Source organism: Gymnoscopelus microlampas, assembly GCF_963454915.1.
Source record: "Gymnoscopelus microlampas genome assembly, chromosome: 13".
Classification (NCBI taxonomy): Eukaryota; Metazoa; Chordata; class Actinopteri; order Myctophiformes; family Myctophidae; genus Gymnoscopelus; species Gymnoscopelus microlampas.
Genome location: NC_139950.1, coordinates 50,054,858 through 50,072,434, shown reverse-complemented (window position 1 = coordinate 50,072,434; position 17,577 = coordinate 50,054,858). Strand labels below are relative to the sequence as shown.

The 17,577-nt window shown below is 42.9% G+C and overlaps 2 protein-coding genes and 1 long non-coding RNA gene across 3 annotated transcripts in view; 1 reads left to right on the top strand and 2 right to left on the bottom strand.

Moving 5' to 3' along the window:
* Window positions 1-17,577, bottom strand: part of LOC311059249 — a 510,343-nt gene that overhangs the window by 24,445 nt on the left and 468,321 nt on the right. The gene's annotated exons all lie outside the window — the stretch shown is intronic.
* The window catches only part of antxr1d (ANTXR cell adhesion molecule 1d), a 70,342-nt gene that overhangs the window by 21,778 nt on the left and 30,987 nt on the right, over window positions 1-17,577 (bottom strand). Inside the window, exons 10-11 of the mRNA XM_084076967.1 lie at window positions 13,615-13,713; window positions 10,091-10,160 (exon numbers count right to left, since the gene is read on the bottom strand). Coding sequence (XP_083933093.1) covers window positions 10,091-10,160; window positions 13,615-13,713 — 169 coding nt within the window. The remainder of the gene's footprint in view (window positions 1-10,090; window positions 10,161-13,614; window positions 13,714-17,577) is intronic.
* LOC311058105 (kelch domain-containing protein 3-like) lies at window positions 2,675-3,754 on the top strand (the record flags this gene model as incomplete). Its single annotated transcript, XM_084075411.1, has 1 exon — window positions 2,675-3,754. The coding sequence occupies one exon, from the start codon at window positions 2,675-2,677 to the stop codon at window positions 3,752-3,754; it is 1,080 nt and encodes a 359-aa protein (XP_083931537.1).

Sequence of the window (17,577 nt, the reverse complement as noted above, 5' to 3'; positions counted from 1 at the left end):
GAGGCAAATATTGTACTTTTACTCCACTACAATTATATGAACTTTAGTTACTAGTTACTTTGCAGATATAAAGTATGACATTATAAAACATACATTAACCACTTTAGCCCTATTTTATACTATGGCTATTTGAAAATAGCAGATCTACAAGCTCACAACGCGTCGCGATGCGCTGTGAGCTTGTAGATCTGCTATTTTCAAACATTTTAGTATTTACTTTTGGTACATTTTGATACCAATACTTTTGTACTTTTACTCAAATACATTTTGAATTCCGGACTTTTACTTGTAACCGAGTACTTTTACTCACGTAAAACATTTGAGTACTTTTTCCACCACTGGATCACACTACAGCGTCACTGTAGCATCAAAAAAGCATCAAAAGTAGCAGATCCACAAGCTCGAAACGCGGCTCGAAACGCAGCGCGAAGCGACACGTTTTGACCTTGTAGATCTGCTACTTTTGAAAATACTTGCTTTGAATCCTGAAAAGTAACAGTTTTGGACATATGAGGTTTCCACCCGACAGAGACGATTTGTATATAATGTAGCTACAGTATGTATGCATTCTTCTGCCTACACATACAGCACATCATGTCCTAGAATGAGCCAATAGGGGAAGGGGATCAATGTCACATGATTCCCTTGTTTGACCCGGCAAAAGCTCTTGAGGTGTGTCTCAAAGAATATGATTATTAGCAGAATCGCGGAAAGTTTAGAATATGTGGCGTTTGTCCCGTTTACATTTTTCACAAGATGGGTGGTTGTTCCAATGACCTGCACCACCATACTTCACCATGTGTTGCACTATGATGAAATAAACCCACAAAATGTAGCAATGTGTGCGTTCCGTAATGCAATTCCAATGGTGAAAGCTGTGTCGTTTCACCCGGTGAAGGAATGGCGGATTCGGCCACGCCCCGAAATACCCGTAAGGACCTTAAAGACGGGGTGCCGTGACCCCCCCCCCCCCTAAAACATAATCATCAGGTATTATGGTTATACTAGGAGGAAGATTTTTTTCAAAAAAGTGTACAGAAGTTGTTAAAATTATGTTTTTATGTGGACACGCCTCCAGTTCATTAAGTATACCTGGTTCTCACCTTAGCACCTCCTCCACCACCTTAGCACCACCCACCTGTCCTAGTCCCTACTCCTCCTCATGCCCACACCTGTTGTGTTATGATAATGAGGGGGAGGGTATGTTTTTACTATGTCACTAAAGCGCTGTTTCTCTATTGGCACGTTTGACCCTCAAGGTTTCAGCCTCCAGGAAGAAACTCCAAATAGTCAGAGAAGACATAAAACACCATAAAACCACCACCGGGGGGCTTAATGAAGTTCCATCAACCTCATAGACACATGAAAAACAGAAAAAGTGAAAAAACATGGCACCAGCTCTTTAAGTCCTCGGCGATACGTAAGTTAGCTTGATTGTTTTGGTTCATCACAAAAAAATAATGTTCCCTCATTCAGGACAGACGTAGCTGAGAGACCGTCTGGGAATTAGAAGGTTGCCGGTTTGACCTTCGGCACGCCCAGTCTACGTGTCGAAGTGTCCCTGAGCAAGACACTTAACCTCTAGTCTAACAGCCCCTCTGCGTGCTCATCTTAGCCATTTGAGCAGCCAACAGCTGGGTGAAGCTGTGAAAGCAGTTTCTCCTCCCCCCCGGGGACCAGATAATGCTCAATTTCCTTTTGAATTTTATTGGTCACGTTTTTTGTTTCTTTTTTAACACATTGACTGCCATTGACGTCTATAGACGTCATTTCAAATCCAACGCTTCGCCCGCCATTAATCTCTCAAGAACAGATTCAGAGCTGTGCTACTGAATCTGTCGGTAGTCCCGTTTAGGGCTTTCACGACTAGAGATTTTTACAGGTCGACTAATTTGACCCAGTGTAGTCGACTAGTCGACTAGTCGAAATTTTCATTAAAAAGAAAAATACAAAAAAAAAAATGTTTTTTTTTTTTGGGTGGCAATGTTTTAATGCCATCCTACTACTATATTACTATTATTATTATCCTCCTGCCCTTATTTTTATGGTGTTTTAAGGGAAGCACTATGGCATTAAAATAAATAAGAAAAAATTAAAAAAGAACGTTTTTTTTTTTTGTTCAACTATTCGACTAATACCAACAAGGTCGACTGGTGGTTATACTAGTCGACTAGTCCACTAGTTGGTGAAAGCCCTAGTCCCGTTCAGAACGTGTTAGCCTACAAGTGGGCGTGCCTTCAGATCAGGAAGCAGGCAGCGCTTTACCCAATCAAATGTAGTAGGCGGGATTTACATCTGTGCCCACTGGAAACAAACCCAAACTCATTTAACAATAGTGTCCTCGGAACCACGGAAAGTTAGTAACATTTTAAGAGAGAAACGTGTGCAGATAAAAACACCTGCACAAATCAGTGTTGTTCCACATGCATGACATCAGTTTGTGTTGTGAGTGACATCAGACCAGAGCTTTGTCAGCCTATATAAGCTGTTGCAGACATCTAGAGAGATCGAGAGGAATACTCAGGGGTTATTTGTTTAAGGCAGAGACAGAGACACTGATACAAAGACGTTGACAGAGAGACACACAGAGACAAAGAAGAAGAATACGAAGAAGAAGAAGAATACGTGGACAGAGTGAGACACAAAGGAAGAAAAGAGAGATACAGAGATAGAGATGCTGTGCTGGTCGGTGCCTCTGGAAAGAGAACCACAGACAGACTACTTCCATGGTTGTGCTGCTGGGCCAGTGGAGGACAAGGTGTATTCCTTTGGAGGGTTCTATAACAGGCTGACCTACAACAAGGATCAGATTGATGTTCACGTCTTCAACACAGTGACATTGTGCTGGATGACGTTGCCCCCAGTGACAACTGGAAGAGGAGAAAGTTCCCTTGATGTTCCCTCCATGCGCTACGGACACACAGCTGTACTGATAGAAGATATCATCTACATCTGGGGTGGGCTGGTGAATTGTGAGATGAAAGCTGACAACAACTGGCTTACCATCATTGGAGACAGTGACAACATTCTTTATGCATTTGATGTCGACGCCCACAGATGGTTCAAGCCGAAGATCTCCGGAACTGTTCCAGAGGCGAGGTCCGCCCACTCAGCCTGTGTCTTGGAGAAGGTCATGTTTATCCATGGAGGATGCAACCAGCTGACTGAACCCACTAATGACATCTACAAGTTGGACACCACCACAATGGTCTGGTCTTTAATTAACATCAGAGGCACTCCATCACCTGCTTCATATCATCACTCTGCCACCATCATCGGGACAAAGATGTTTGTATTTGGGGGATATGGGCAGCAGGACAACAACATCAGAGTGTTTGATACAGAGACCAACTATTGGCTGAACACACCTTCTGCACAGCTTCTTCCAGAACAACGTAAGAGCCATGCAGCCTTTGTCTACAATGGAGAACTGTACATATATGGTGGATACAACTCTGGTCTGAGACGGGAGTTCAAAGATCTGTGGAAATTAGATTCCAAGACCTTCTCCTGGAGGAAGGTTGAGCCCAAGGGGAAAGGCCCGGGTATGTTGGCTAACATGTTCTGTTGCATGGTGGGAGATCGTATCATCCTCTTTGGAACAGATTTCATCTTACATATCTTACATGTAAGTCCTAGTCTGAAGACGTTATGTAAGCTAGCAGTTATTCAGAACGGTCTGGAGCAGTCAGGACTCCCACACAACATCAGGTGGGAACTGGCAGCCATGACAACAGAAAGACGAATAGAATGAAAAAGTGCAAAATAAAAAAAATTATGTTCCAGTGGATGTTGATGATCGTAGAGAAGATGACACCAAGTGGCCTGGACTTCCTATAGACTTAAGTCCTAGTTTTAGGAAGTCTGGAGCTTGGAAATCTGACTTATCAGGAACTGGCAGCCGTGAAAAAAGCAAATGAAGGAGAAAAAAAGAGAGAAAAAAACAGACCAAAACAGTGATTCTCAACATGTGGGCTGTGAGGATATTGCAAGTGGGCTCCCAAATAATTAGCAAATTACTACGATTCTGATAATATAAAATCTTACTACTATATAATTGACAAATCTCACCCCACCTCGATCAGTGATCGGACTCTCGGTTTGATCGATTCTCTGATTCGCCTATCAGACCCTCAGCCTGATCTGGCAGGTTGCCATAGCAACCAGATACAGGAAGTCCGACCTCTTTATCACATGACCGATGTTGGGAGGTTGGGAGGATGTGACCAGAGGTTAGGGCCGCAAAGAAAAGCGGGGAGGGAGGAGAGGAGAGGAGAGGAGAGGAGAGGAGAGGAGAGGAGAGGAGAGGCCAGAGAGGTCGGGCTTCGCATGACGTGTGTGCAGAGCTATAATTAGACAATATTGTTTACATTGAACTATTTTAATTAACTTTGAGCCAAAAGGAGGAAATTGATTATTTAGAAGGAATGACAAAGGAAATGTTTGCAGCCTATGATGAATTAGAGCTGTAATAGTGTCTTGACTTTGAGCCACGCTAATGCCAGGCAGGTAGAAAGAGAAGAATTGGAACAATATAAGGTTGGGGCCTAAATGTGAGGCCGCGAAGCATCTCCTCACACCAGGCTTTGGCGTTTTGGGTCTCTTGACCTGTATTTGTTAAACTAGATGTGAGGGCTGCAAAGCGGCCCTGACATCTAGTTAATATAATTAAAACAAAAACATAGGAACTTTTTCTTTTTTTGAGCGGTGTAGCCGCTCCTTTAAGTGGGTTTGGGACCACCGTCGTGAAAATGTGTCTTTCGCTGTACTGTGATTGGCTGACTCTATTCAGACCCTTTTCACTGTACCGTGATTGGCTGACTCTATTCAGACCCTTTGCTTTGATTGGCTAGCGAGACGCATGATGAAATTAATAACCTATAAATATCACCACGCACTTCAAAAAAATTACTTTTTTCTTCCATCACTGTGATGACCACTGTTGTTTTTAAATAACACCGCTCACTTCACACTGGGTGTGATTTTCTTCTTTTTAAATAACTTTGTGATAGTGATAGTAACAAATAGGAACATAAAATACCGTACACAGCGGTTGTATCGGTCCCCATATCAGATGAGCCTGTAGATCTGCTATTTTCAAATGGCCGAAATACTGTATATATACACGGCTGAAGTGGTTAGTGTGTTTTGTAATAATAATCAAAACAAGGAAACCAGGAGACCTGGTTCTGCCAGACCCCTAGTGGTTGAAATCTGAATGGCCAGACTTCACATGACGTGTGTGCAGAGGAAAAGAGGGACGGACCGACAGACAAAGCCTCATGTAGGCCGACCCCCTGGGTCTGGCAATAAGTAATCTCTCAAGAACAGATTCTGCTCTGCGTTGGAATCTGCCGTGAAGGTTCGTCATAACGTGTACACACTGGCCTACAAGTGGGCGTGCCTTCAGATCAGGAAGCAGGCCGCGCTTTACCCAATCAAATGTAGTGGCCGGGATTCACGTGTCCGTCGATCCTTCCCCCCTCGAAACAAACCGAAACAAATTTAACAATAGCGTCCGCGGAGCAGACAAAACCACGGAAAGATATTCACATTTTAACTTGCTCTTTCATCATAGAAACAAGTGGGCTTATAACCAAAACGATCCATGTTCTCTGGGAGAAGTGGTGTTAGTGTTCTGTGTAGAAATATTGTTAGTGGGAATGAAAACATAGTCGCACCACCGGAAGTGATGTGCTGAAGGCAGACCAAAACCCCGGTTTCCTTGCGCACGGGTGCTACGTCGTCATTGTCCCAGAGCTAACTGAGATAGGAACAAACAGCAGAGGTCGCTGTTTTTCCTTTTCAGTTAGCTCTGGGTTCCCAGATTGGGCAATAAGTAACTAGTAACTAAAGTTTTCAAATAATTGTAGTGGAGTAAAAGTACAATATTTTCCTCTGAGATGTAGTGGAGTAGAAGTAAAGGTATTGAAAAAAAGAAAAATTGTAACCGCGATCTTCCGTTCTTCTTAGTTATCCCCAGTTGAATATAGCTTGTTTTCACCAAAAACGCAATCTGGGAAAAGTAATCAGAGATAAATGTATTTTTTTTATAAATCTTATAACGTTATATATTTTTTTTAGATCACGTGATTTCCGGGTGTATTCTTCTTCGGGAGTCCTAGGATCAGTCACAGGTTACGGAAGAGCGACCTCTATCGTAATGTCTATGAATCGAATACCAAGGCCCTCATTGGAAACGAGACCGCAAGGACTTTCATGAACGGACCTGTTAGACAAAGTATTTTACACAAACAGATGTCATGCATGTGGAACAACACTGAAGGAAAAACAGCGCCCTCTGCTGTTTTTTACTTCTGAATTTGACTCTGGTGGTAGCTCCCGATAGAACGTGGGTACAGGAAATAGGCCCGTTTGGTCTGCCCTCAGCCCTCCTCTTCCGGTGGTGCGCCTATGTTTTCATTAACACTAACAACATTTCTCCACGGAACATGGATCGTTTTGGTCATAAGCCCACTTGTTTCTATGATGGAAGAACAAGTTAAGATTTTTTTTTTTTGGGCATTTATCACTTTATTTAGATAGGAGGGTGAAGGTCTGTCTGGAGCTATTCCTCTCGCAAACCAGCAGGCCAAAGAGTATTTAACTTACAGTTTATAATGGAAGTCAATGGGGCTGCGATTGCACTGAAACCTTGCCTAAATTTGGAGCCAAACAATGATATATTATAGACAGCTGACGTCATAGATGACACAGGATGACTGGCGTCACAGGTCGATGTCACCCGTGAAGTCCCAGATCCACACAGGAGCAAAACGCAGCGTATCCCGGTGATCCACATGATTCCCTACAATCACTGAGTGAAAAAAAACCTAAATGTGACAAACAGTAGACACTCTTGCAGCCACAGTGCGGATAAACCCAAAATTCCTCCCATGTCAACGTCGCCGGGAGAGAGAGAGGCAACGACCGAGTGCTTCTCAAACAGATCCCTGAAATCCCAGTGACAGCAACAAGACAGATGATGACTGCGAGGTGTCTGAGGCCGCCAGGCTGGAGTTTATAATTATGCACAGGCAGCAGGAGGGACGGCCACCGAGGAGGGCCTTAAAGCCGTGGCCCCGGCCTCGTGGCCCGCCTGCAGCATCGCTGTCTGTCTGTCCTACACCGAAAAAATAAAACATCTGCTCTGAGTCACCCTGAGACCAGCTGTACACCCTCTGAGGGAACTTCTCACTGCCCTCACTTACCTCACTCACACTTAACCCATTGAGACCTGAAGCCGATTCTACATGTCTCCTAAATCTCAACAGTTTTCTGAAAAACGTATGTTTCTATATCAGTGGTGCTCAATCTTTTTCATGTCAAGGACCCCCACAATTATATGCATTTGGCCGCGGACCCCCATCAAAATATTTTGTTCCAGGGACCCCCCCAGAAGCAAAGATTTTAGTTAAAAATGTTCGCTTTAGAAATATATATATTCAGAAGATTTGCACACATTTTCACGATTTTTCAAAAATAGCAGATCTACAAGCTCATAGCGCGGCACTCGGTGCCGCGCTATGAGCTTGTATATCTGCTATTTTTTAATAGCCAAAGTGTAAAATAATGCTTTTTTAGCTCAAATCAAAAAATGGCACAGTTCCAGGTCTTAATGGGTTAAGTCCCATTTATACGGCATCGCGCGGCGGTGTCGCACGCATAAAATAGCCGATCTGTAAGCTCACAACGCGTCGCACGGCGACCCGTTGTGAGCTTGTAGATCGTCTAATTTCGGTGCGGGACACCATCGTGCGACAGAGAATAAATCACTCTCTACCAGAGTTTCAGACGTACTCTATTGTGCAGTGATATGTGGGGGCGCGCGCGCGCGCACACACACACACACACACACACACACACACACACACACACACACACACACACACACACACACACACACACACACACACACACACACACACACACACACACACACACACACACACACACACACACACACACACACACACACACACACACACACACACACACACGCTTCTGTGAAGGACTTTCTTTCTCCAGGAGGCTCTCATTAAGCTATGTTCCTAGGCTTCCGTCTTGTTGTCCTCCTTGTGACTGGTGTCTGGCTTCGTTAGTGGTGACAAACACTGATTGATCACAGACACTCGTTGACTTTGGCCCTCATTTGTTTCAAGGGCAAACCCTTCAAACCGTCTCTCTCTCTCTCTCTCTCTCTCTCAAACACCCAAACTTGTTTGTTGTGTGTGCGCAGCCAGTTGGCAAAGAACACAGTATACTGATGGAGGTGCGGGAGGGAAAGTTGGCCGCTTTAAATGGACGGTTAAACTGGGTGTCAAAGGTTAAGGCTTGGAGTCACACTCCCCGTGCAATTGAAATCCATGGTAAAACGAGTCTACAACATCCAGTGTCGAGGCTGTGACTTTCATCTGTGACTGTCTGTGTATTATGTGACTTTCATCTGTGACTGTCTGTGTATTATGTGACTTTCATCTGTGACTGTCTGTGTATTATGTGACTTTCATCTGTGTCTGTGTATTATGTGACTTTCATCTGTGACTGTCTGTGTATTATGTGACTTTCATCTGTGACTGTCTGTGTATTATGTGACTTTCATCTGTGACTGTCTGTGTATTATGTGACTTTCATCTGTGTCTGTCTGTGTATTATGTGACTTTCATCTGTGACTGTCTGTGTATTATGTGACTTTCATCTGTGACTGTCTGTGTATTATGTGACTTTCATCTGTGACTGTCTGTGTATTATGTGACTTTCATCTGTGACTGTCTGTGTATTATGTGACTTTCATCTGTGACTGTCTGTGTATTATGTGACTTTCATCTGTGACTGTGTATTATGTGACTTTCATCTGCGACTGTCTGTGTATTATGTGACTTTCATCTGTGACTGTCTGTGTATTATGTGACTTTCGTGTCGGGGTCCCCCACAAACGCCTCCATTTCTACAGCTGAGGAAAGAAAAGTTGAGCAGAGGATAAACTGCGTTTTGACCTTCATGCAATGCCTAGTGTCAGTAGTGGTCCTACCCGACCACATGATCTCACTTTCTCAATAGAATAGCAGATAGACCAACTACAACCACAGCAGAGATGTGCTAGTTATATTCTGTTACCATGTATTCTCTAAAAACAAGCAAAAAAAAATTAAGATAGCTGAGCTATAGTTACTGTTCATTTGGGCTGCCAGTCTGAACATAACCTCAGTAACGGCATAGCTACAATGAAGCTACAATGTACCTAATGAGTTGGTAATGTGTCTGAGGACATGTTATGACACTGAGGGATTGAATAAACATACACAGACACACTACAAATGGATGGAGATTCTCTCTTTGATGTGAAGGACAAAATGCACTCAAAACTCATCAAAAGTAGCGATGTACCTTTTGTCAAACTACCAGCTAAACAAAACATCTTAATTACATCATTCTGAACGTGGTGAAGATGTCCACAATCTAGAGCGACTTACAAGTGCAAATCAGAGTAAGCATGAACCCTAGGCAACAAGCACAGGGTAAATAGTCACGTAAGTAGAGTGCAATGAAGCGCCTCAAAGAAACTAGAATATCAGGTAATCATCAAATCTAGTGTCTAAACAATATGATCTAAATAACATTATTAAAGGTTTCATGACATCAAAATTCTTTTTTTTTTTTTTTTGCTCAATTACACCCCAAACATTTTTTTTCTGTGGTCTGGGGTTTTCTGAATAATTAGCCTCAGAAAAGTGCTGTGATTGGCCCGTGGACTTTGATGTCATAGTCCATTAATCCCGCCCCATGCTGGTTTTGTAAACCTTTAACATCTGTGGTCAAGCAAAAACAAAAAAAGGAAAAAATCTAAACAACAAAAACGTATGAACAAGTAACCAACATCTGCATAGTAAAACTAGCATCTATCAGATGGTGACAGGAAGGGATAGGAGAGAGGAGTGCTAGTGTGTGAAGTGGAGTCTGAAGTGCTGACTTTTCAGACTGTGGTAGAAAATTGGGGAGTGAGTCTTGCAGTTCTGTCTGCAAGGGGGAGTTTAGTTTGGATTTGACAGTGAAAGGCCCACAATTGATGTGTAACTGTACTGTAGCTTACCTCCCTACTTCCTCTATGACAGGAGCGGTACAAAGCAGGAAGGTGTCTTCTATTCCCACCGGCCTCTCATCTGCAAAGGAAACGAGTCATTCATGAAGTCTGCTGCCAAAACACAGCCACCATACTGTATACAGTCATAACCCCACATTAAGATCTGGCCCTTCAAGGACCGTGAGGGTAATTCCATTCCCATGGTTGATGCTATAATAGGAGCAGGGCAGGAATTTCACGGCGGCCACGACGGCCATGGCCGTCGTTGCCCCTCTCATTGGCCGTGTGCCCCTCGAATAATGACATGCCTTGACGGCCACAGTGGCCGTGGTGCCCCAGCTGCGCCCAGCAACTGATTTCACAGTTTTTCCTCTGCGCGATTTTCCTGTCAATACGTTTTTTTTTAGACACCAGTCCCTTTGGTTGAGCTGCGCAGCTACAACATACACAGTGGTAGGAAGGTTTGATTTTGAGCCTCCTATGAACCTTCGGAATCCCGCAAGTAACACAGTGTAATAGACACAAAAGCATTACCGGGCCAAACAGGAGATAAATCTAACGCACCCTGAACTAATCAATGGTAGGTTTGATTTCTAGCCTGAGAGAGAGAGAGAGAGGATTCCGTAGTAGCCTAGTCCTACAGACCGATGTGCCCCGATGTTTTTTTCAACAGCAAAATATAGATGAATACATCTAATAAAATACAGCAAAATCCCCAAATTATGAGTCTTAATATAAAGCAAGCAACAGAATAACTGCAAACAAATTAAAAGTTTAGGCTATCAATATCATACAAAAGAGTGACCTCACCGCTCTGATGGACAAGAAATAAATTATCCTTTTGCAAACCACATCCATTATATCTATTTGTTTGTCAACAATGTTCTAATTGGGAAGTTTATTTCAGCATCTAGAATGTGACAGTTTCGTTTTTGGTGCGCAACACAGCCCTCGTTAGTGAATTGCTTTCACCTGCTGCTGCAGTGTGCGGAGCTTGTGCGCAACAGGGCATATCTCCGCCAAGCCAGGGTGACCTACCCAGGGCCATGAAATTCATATGCAGGCATAGTAGCCAATTAGAATGAAATCTGCAAAAACAGACGAATACACTGATACAGAACCATATATTGGCTATATATTATGGCTGTTGGGTGGAAATCTTGTATGTTCCTTTTTTATCATTATTTAAAAACAATTTAAAATCGTGAAAATAGCCAATCTACAAGCTGTAATCATTAATAATTAAGAAATACTATATTTTAAAGAGAGAGAAAATCAACTAAAGTCATTATTAGTGCAAGTTCAATCACATTTCATTTGAATGAAAATAACTTGTGGGGAAAATACATAAAATCTCTCAGAGGTCTTCAACAGGGGGTCCGCTACCCCTAGGGGGTCCGCGAAGGTACTGCAGGGGGTCCGCGAAATTGTAGTTTGATTAAAAAAAAATGTTTTTAAAAACGTTTTTTTCTTTTTTTTTTCAAAAATGTAAATTTGTCTTTAAACTAGGGGTGTGCCGATATATCGTCCCGCGATATATCGCGATACGTTTTCGCGACGATATGTATCGTTTTGGGGAAAAAAAATATCGTTTTGAAAAAAAAAAAAATTTTTTTTTTTTTTTTTTTTTTTTTTACTAATCAAAATAATCAGTTATGCAAACAGCCCCGAGGTGAAAAGGGTGACAACATGTTGTTTTTTTTCGGGTCAGGTGTCACACTATTGCCCTATTTGGATTCAAAACGGCTGAAAAGCTACAAGTTTGCATGTCTGAATAATGCAAAAACAGAATTATTTGTTTGCATTTCCTTTTTTTCTCCCCTATTTATTTTCATAGTAAAAAAAGTGCGTATCGTATCGTATCGAAATCGTATCGAAGTTGTGAGCCAAATATCGTATCGTATCGTTTCGTGCAATTAGTGTATCGGCACACCCCTACTTTAAACATAACATGACATATTTGAATAGCTTAGTAATGAATGCACAATAACATGGTATGTTTATACATATTTTGTAGAGAAAGATCAGTGGTGTCAGTTCAGCAAAAGCTAAGGTATGGCAAGGTTAGGGTTGCCAACTCCCAGAGATTAAAATAAGGGACATCTATCCATTTTTTAGGGGGTCAACCCCCCCAAAACCCCTGAAATGCATAGAAACTATGCATTATACCTATAACACAATGGTCTTACACCTGCATTAGGCTCATGATTTTATTCCTCTTTTTTTTCTGGAGCCAAGGTATGGCACCTGCCATGCCTTGCCATACCCAATTGACGCCCCTGAGAAAGGTCCTTTTGCACACCTACTGGGTCACCTGTGCGTAGGAGCAGGCCATTTTTTCATATTTATTTATATAAAACACAATTTTATACATAAATATATGATATATATAGTAGCCTACCCCCTACCCTACGAGGTAGGGGGTCCCTGCTCCATCACCCCATCAGTTTGGGGGTCCCTGGCCTGAAAAGGTTGAAGACCCCTAATTATTCTGTGAATCTAATGTGATTAATGTGACCCCTACTTCAGTCAGTGAAGTCCAGGGCTGAATGTGACATATTGAGACCTAGATAACTAAATATTGGTCATTTGCCAACACATTATTTTGTGAAATAAATGGGTTATATTTCACAGATAGTTATACAATTCTTATAATATATTAAAATACAATCATCCTTAACCTTCAAGTTAAATGCATTATTTCCGGGGACTTAAAAATTTTTCTTTTCTTTTTTTTTTGATGGCCTTTCTGCCCTGGCATTTGGCCTTTGTGCCCTCCAAACAATTACAACACCAAAGGCCAAGTGGCCTTGCCCCTAAAATGACGAAATTCCAGGCCTGAATAGGAGGCATCTGATTCTATCACATTTTTTGTCACATTTTTACAATAAGTGATGATTTTACAAACTGCATATTTTCTAATGACTTTCGGGGTCATGGCCTCAGAAAGCGTTTTTTTTTGGCTGCCACCACCTTTTTTTTCTTTAAATTTGTATCCCCCAATTTTGTAACCCTTATTTTTCACCCGGTGACACTTTTCCAAGTGATCCTGGGCACTACACTCCCCTCACCAGTCTAGGGAGGCCAGGGCCGAGCTCATGCCTCCTTCAATGCATGAGAGCCAACTGACCTTCTTATCACCTGACAGGGGAGAGTTTCCCCGATTGGACGTAGCGCGTGGAAGGAACACGTTATTCTAACCAGTTCCCTTCCCCTCCATCAGTCCCCGGTGGGAATTGAACCCAGGACCTTCTAGCTGTGAGGACTGCGCCACCGTGCCCTCCCCAGCACCTTTCTGTCATGCATTTATATTTCGTCTCTGTCGAGTGGAAACCTGATATGTCCAAAACAGTTACTTTTCAGGATTCAAATTCAAAAATATCAAAGTGACGCTTTTCAAGCTTGTAGATCTGCTACTTTTGATACATTTGTGTGACGCTGTGCGTGTGTGCATGTGCGCTCACCCAGTGTGTGTGTGTGTGTGTGTGTGTGTGTGTGTGTGTGTGTGTGTGTGTGTGTGTGTGTGTGCTCACCCAGAGTGTGTGTGTCATTGAGTTTGAAGCTGCAGAGGACCTGGTCTGTGTTTCTGGCGTGGAGGAAGCCGTTCCCTCTGACCACCACCTGGAAACTCTCTGAAAGGGACAAAAAAAGACATAGTGACTCATTCGACCAAAAACATATTTGTGTCATTCAAAACCAAATATTACGAGGCGATAAAGCAATGACATATTTATTCGGAACAATGTCAAATGTCCTGAGCTTCCACGGCACGAATGCAGATATACAAGCTCATAGCGCGGCACCGAGTGCCGCGCTACGAGCTTGTAGATCTGCTATTTTTGAAAAATCGTGAAAATGTGTGCAAATCTTTGAATATATATATATTTAAAGCGAACATTTTTAACTCAAATCTTTGCTTCTGGGGGGTCCCTGGAACAAAATATTTTGATGGGGGTCCGCGGCCAAATACATATCATTTTGGGGGTCCTTGACATGAAAAAGATTGAGCACCACTGATATAGAAACATACGTTTTTCAGAATACTGTTGAGATTTAGGACACATGTAGAATCGGCTTCAGGTCTCAATGGGTTAATTGGATTTCTTTTCCTGAAACATGTTCATTTAAGTTAGTTAAAGCTTGACTTAAGAAGATATTGAAATAGGAAAAATGTGCTGTCTGTGTTTCCAGATCTAATCTCTCAAAATTCTTGTGCACACTGCAGGCTAAGTAGACCAACTCCCTGCATCACATATTTACACACTTCACTTACATTTCATAATGGAAGTAAATTTGGTTGGGATTGACATGAAACCTTGCCCAAACATCGAGTCAAATGTCATAGATATGAATTTAGTCAGTGATTCTCAACGTTTTGGTCAGATGGGAGGGATGTGAACACTTTCACCTACTTTAGGTAAACTGACGTGATAGACTCTGGCCACATGAAGTTTGAGACGCATGTGGATGAAGTCACGCTGTTATTAGACCCTCGTCTTGTTATTAACCTTCCAGCAGCGGTGTGCTCTAAACGGTCTGTTTGTTGACCAACTCTATGATGTGCTCAACTCAAGCAGGAGAAAGCGATGCATGCTTCATTAGTGCTGCTTTATATCTGTGTGCTTGTGCCTGTCTGTGTGGAAAAGGCCATAATATGCTTGACTGGTGCTAATGCTCAAAGTGCTGCTATTCACAAATCTCAGCCTGGGTTGTAGCCAGAAGGTGTGTGTATGCGCGTGTGTGTTTTGTGTGGTCGTGTGTGCGCGAGTGTGTGCACGTCTGTGTGTGTGTGTGTGTGTGTGTGTGTGTGTGTGTGTGTGTGTGTGTGTGTGTGTGTGTGTGTGTGTGTGTGTGTGTGTGTGTGTGTGTTTGACCTCCTGCTCCCCCCTGGGCCCTGTGTAGAAGCAGTGTGACGCACCGTGTGGGCTTGCCAGCATATGCTGCAGTGTGTGTGTGTGTGTGTGTGTGTGTGTGTGTGTGTGTGTGTGTGTGTGTGTGTGTGTGTGTGTCTGTGGGCGCAGAGCAGCATATGTTAGAGCGGCTGGAAGAACGCACGCCTGCAGGGTCTGCAGTGCTGGCACAGCCAACCTACATGACCTTACCTATGGCACCATGCCACCAGGCTCTGTGTGTGTGTGTGTGTGTGTGTGTGTGTGTGTGTGTGTGTGTGTGTGTGTGTGTGTGTGTGTGTGTGTGTGTGTGTGTGTGTGTGTGTGTGTGTGTGTGTGTGTGTGTGTGTGTGCATGTCAAAGCGCATGCTTAAAGATCAAGGGATATTTTCTGTTAAACTACTGTGAAAAATAAAGCAACCCACAGAGATGTGAGGCTAATAATGGTGTTACTGTTGCATGGTATTGGCTCTAGTTGTACACACATTTGAAATATTTGACATATTTATTTATGTCCACATAATAAGAAGTACAGGATGTACAAAGGACATAAACACTGCCAGTGCAGTCAGATGAAGGGAAAACAGTTAGTTACAAAGCGCATGTAGAGCAGAGCAATGTTATATACTACAAAACAAAAGATGGCATACTTGTCAAACATAGCGGACAACAATCATGGGTAAAGGAAGCAACGCCTCCTCCAAATTGAGCGGCTTCCTATAATAGCTGATATTGAGCAGTACCTTGCTAATTGTTTGGCCCTCCTTTTGGAGAGGCCGGCCATTTGCAGGCCCCTCACAACCAACTTGTGCACGTGTCCTAGACTACCAAAGATAAAAACCAAAAGTTTACATCTGTAGCCTAGCTGAGAGATGGTCTGCTCTAGCTGTTGATATTTTAGCACTTTGGTTAGGAAGGCTTCCTCTAAGCTGTAATCAAAAGTACAGCCGACCTCGAGAATGAACACCTCTCTATGGTTTTCATTAACAACAATGACATCAGGGGTGTTAGCTGAAATGTTAGAGAACACAGAATCATCGTTACACAGGTTAAACATGCTCGGCTTCACAGTAGAATGCTTATACAGCATGATGGAGGGCCTGAAAATAGAAGTGATATCTTTAGATATCAAATCCACTATTCTGTCATGTCTACTTATGTAGAGTCCCCTGTATACATGGCACCCATTTAAGATGTGGGACATGGTCTCAGCTATTTGTTCATGACCATGATGTATACAGTGAGGAGCATGGTTGCCTGGAAACCAGATGGAGAGGTTAAGTTTAGATGGTAAAACCTGCAGCCTCGCTTTCAGAGTAAAGACAACAATGCATTCGTCTAAAGCCACATTTTTTAGCACAGAGTGCGAGACAGAATGGTCCGCAGCGGGGAGACATGCAGTCTTCCCTTGCAGCCTCAGTTCAGTCCAATGCTGCCGCTGCCTTTGTTGTTGTGCCCATAAGAGGCGACCTCGGGCATTAGTCAGTGGGAGTTGGTGTTCTGTTCCACACACAGTCATTGATGCTCTGACGGAGATACTGGGGTCAGATATAAAGTCCTCCGAGACAGCCATCGCCTCAGAGTTAGACCCTACCCACTTCAGGGTAACATCAGCCCAACAGCACAGATCGTTTAAGTCCGGCCAGTCTGACCACACACCGAAGCCGGGAGAGCGTCTAGCTTTCCACTCGGTTTCCTCCTGAAACCTAGGAAGCTAGGATCCGAGCCACATGCCAGGGGGACCTTACGTCGTTTTAGGTCCAGGAATAGAGATGAACGTGCAAGCTCTCTCACATACTGGTCATCATTGTTCAGCATATTTAACAAGTGGGAGAGCCTCGTAGCAATATATGTCCATTCAAAACACACACACACACACACACGGACAAGGGCGAAAAAATCATCTCCGCCTCCTGGCCTGGCAGAGATATTATGTTTGCCATTAAAATGTGCAAAATGAAAATAGAATCAATGGACAAAGACGTACATTTAATTGTATACGTGAATACCAATATGACATTTGTTATGTCGTACTAAGTATACTAATTATGAACAATTATAATTGTATGCTCATATCTGTATAAGGATTTTGACATTCTGCGATTCCGTTTATATTTTCACAAATGAATACAACTGTGTACGTACAGTACTATGTAGGTTCAGGAAGTATAGGAACTATAGGTTCAAACTCACAAATCAACTACAGTAGTCTGTTTGTCATGTACACAGTAGTGCGCGCGCGCACACACACACACACACACACACAACTCCCTTCAATTAACTCTAGCTTCTGTAATTACACACACAACTCCTCTCCAGCCTTGTGTCTTAAATCTCCTGCATGGAGCAGCTCCTTACAGCTAACCTAACAGTTACTATGAAAACAGCCGTCACTACCATTTAATTCAGCTCAATTTATGCTCATGTGATTAAACATAGGGTTTTTATAGTAAATGTTGCATTAACAGAATGCACTGACTGACAAAACACTTTGCAGCCTCATAACAACATAATCTAAGTCTTAACCGTCATTATCCTTAATGTGTAAATAGTGCTGTCACAGCCTTTTCTCCATGCTGGTACCAGTAAACAGCATTGTGCTCTGTT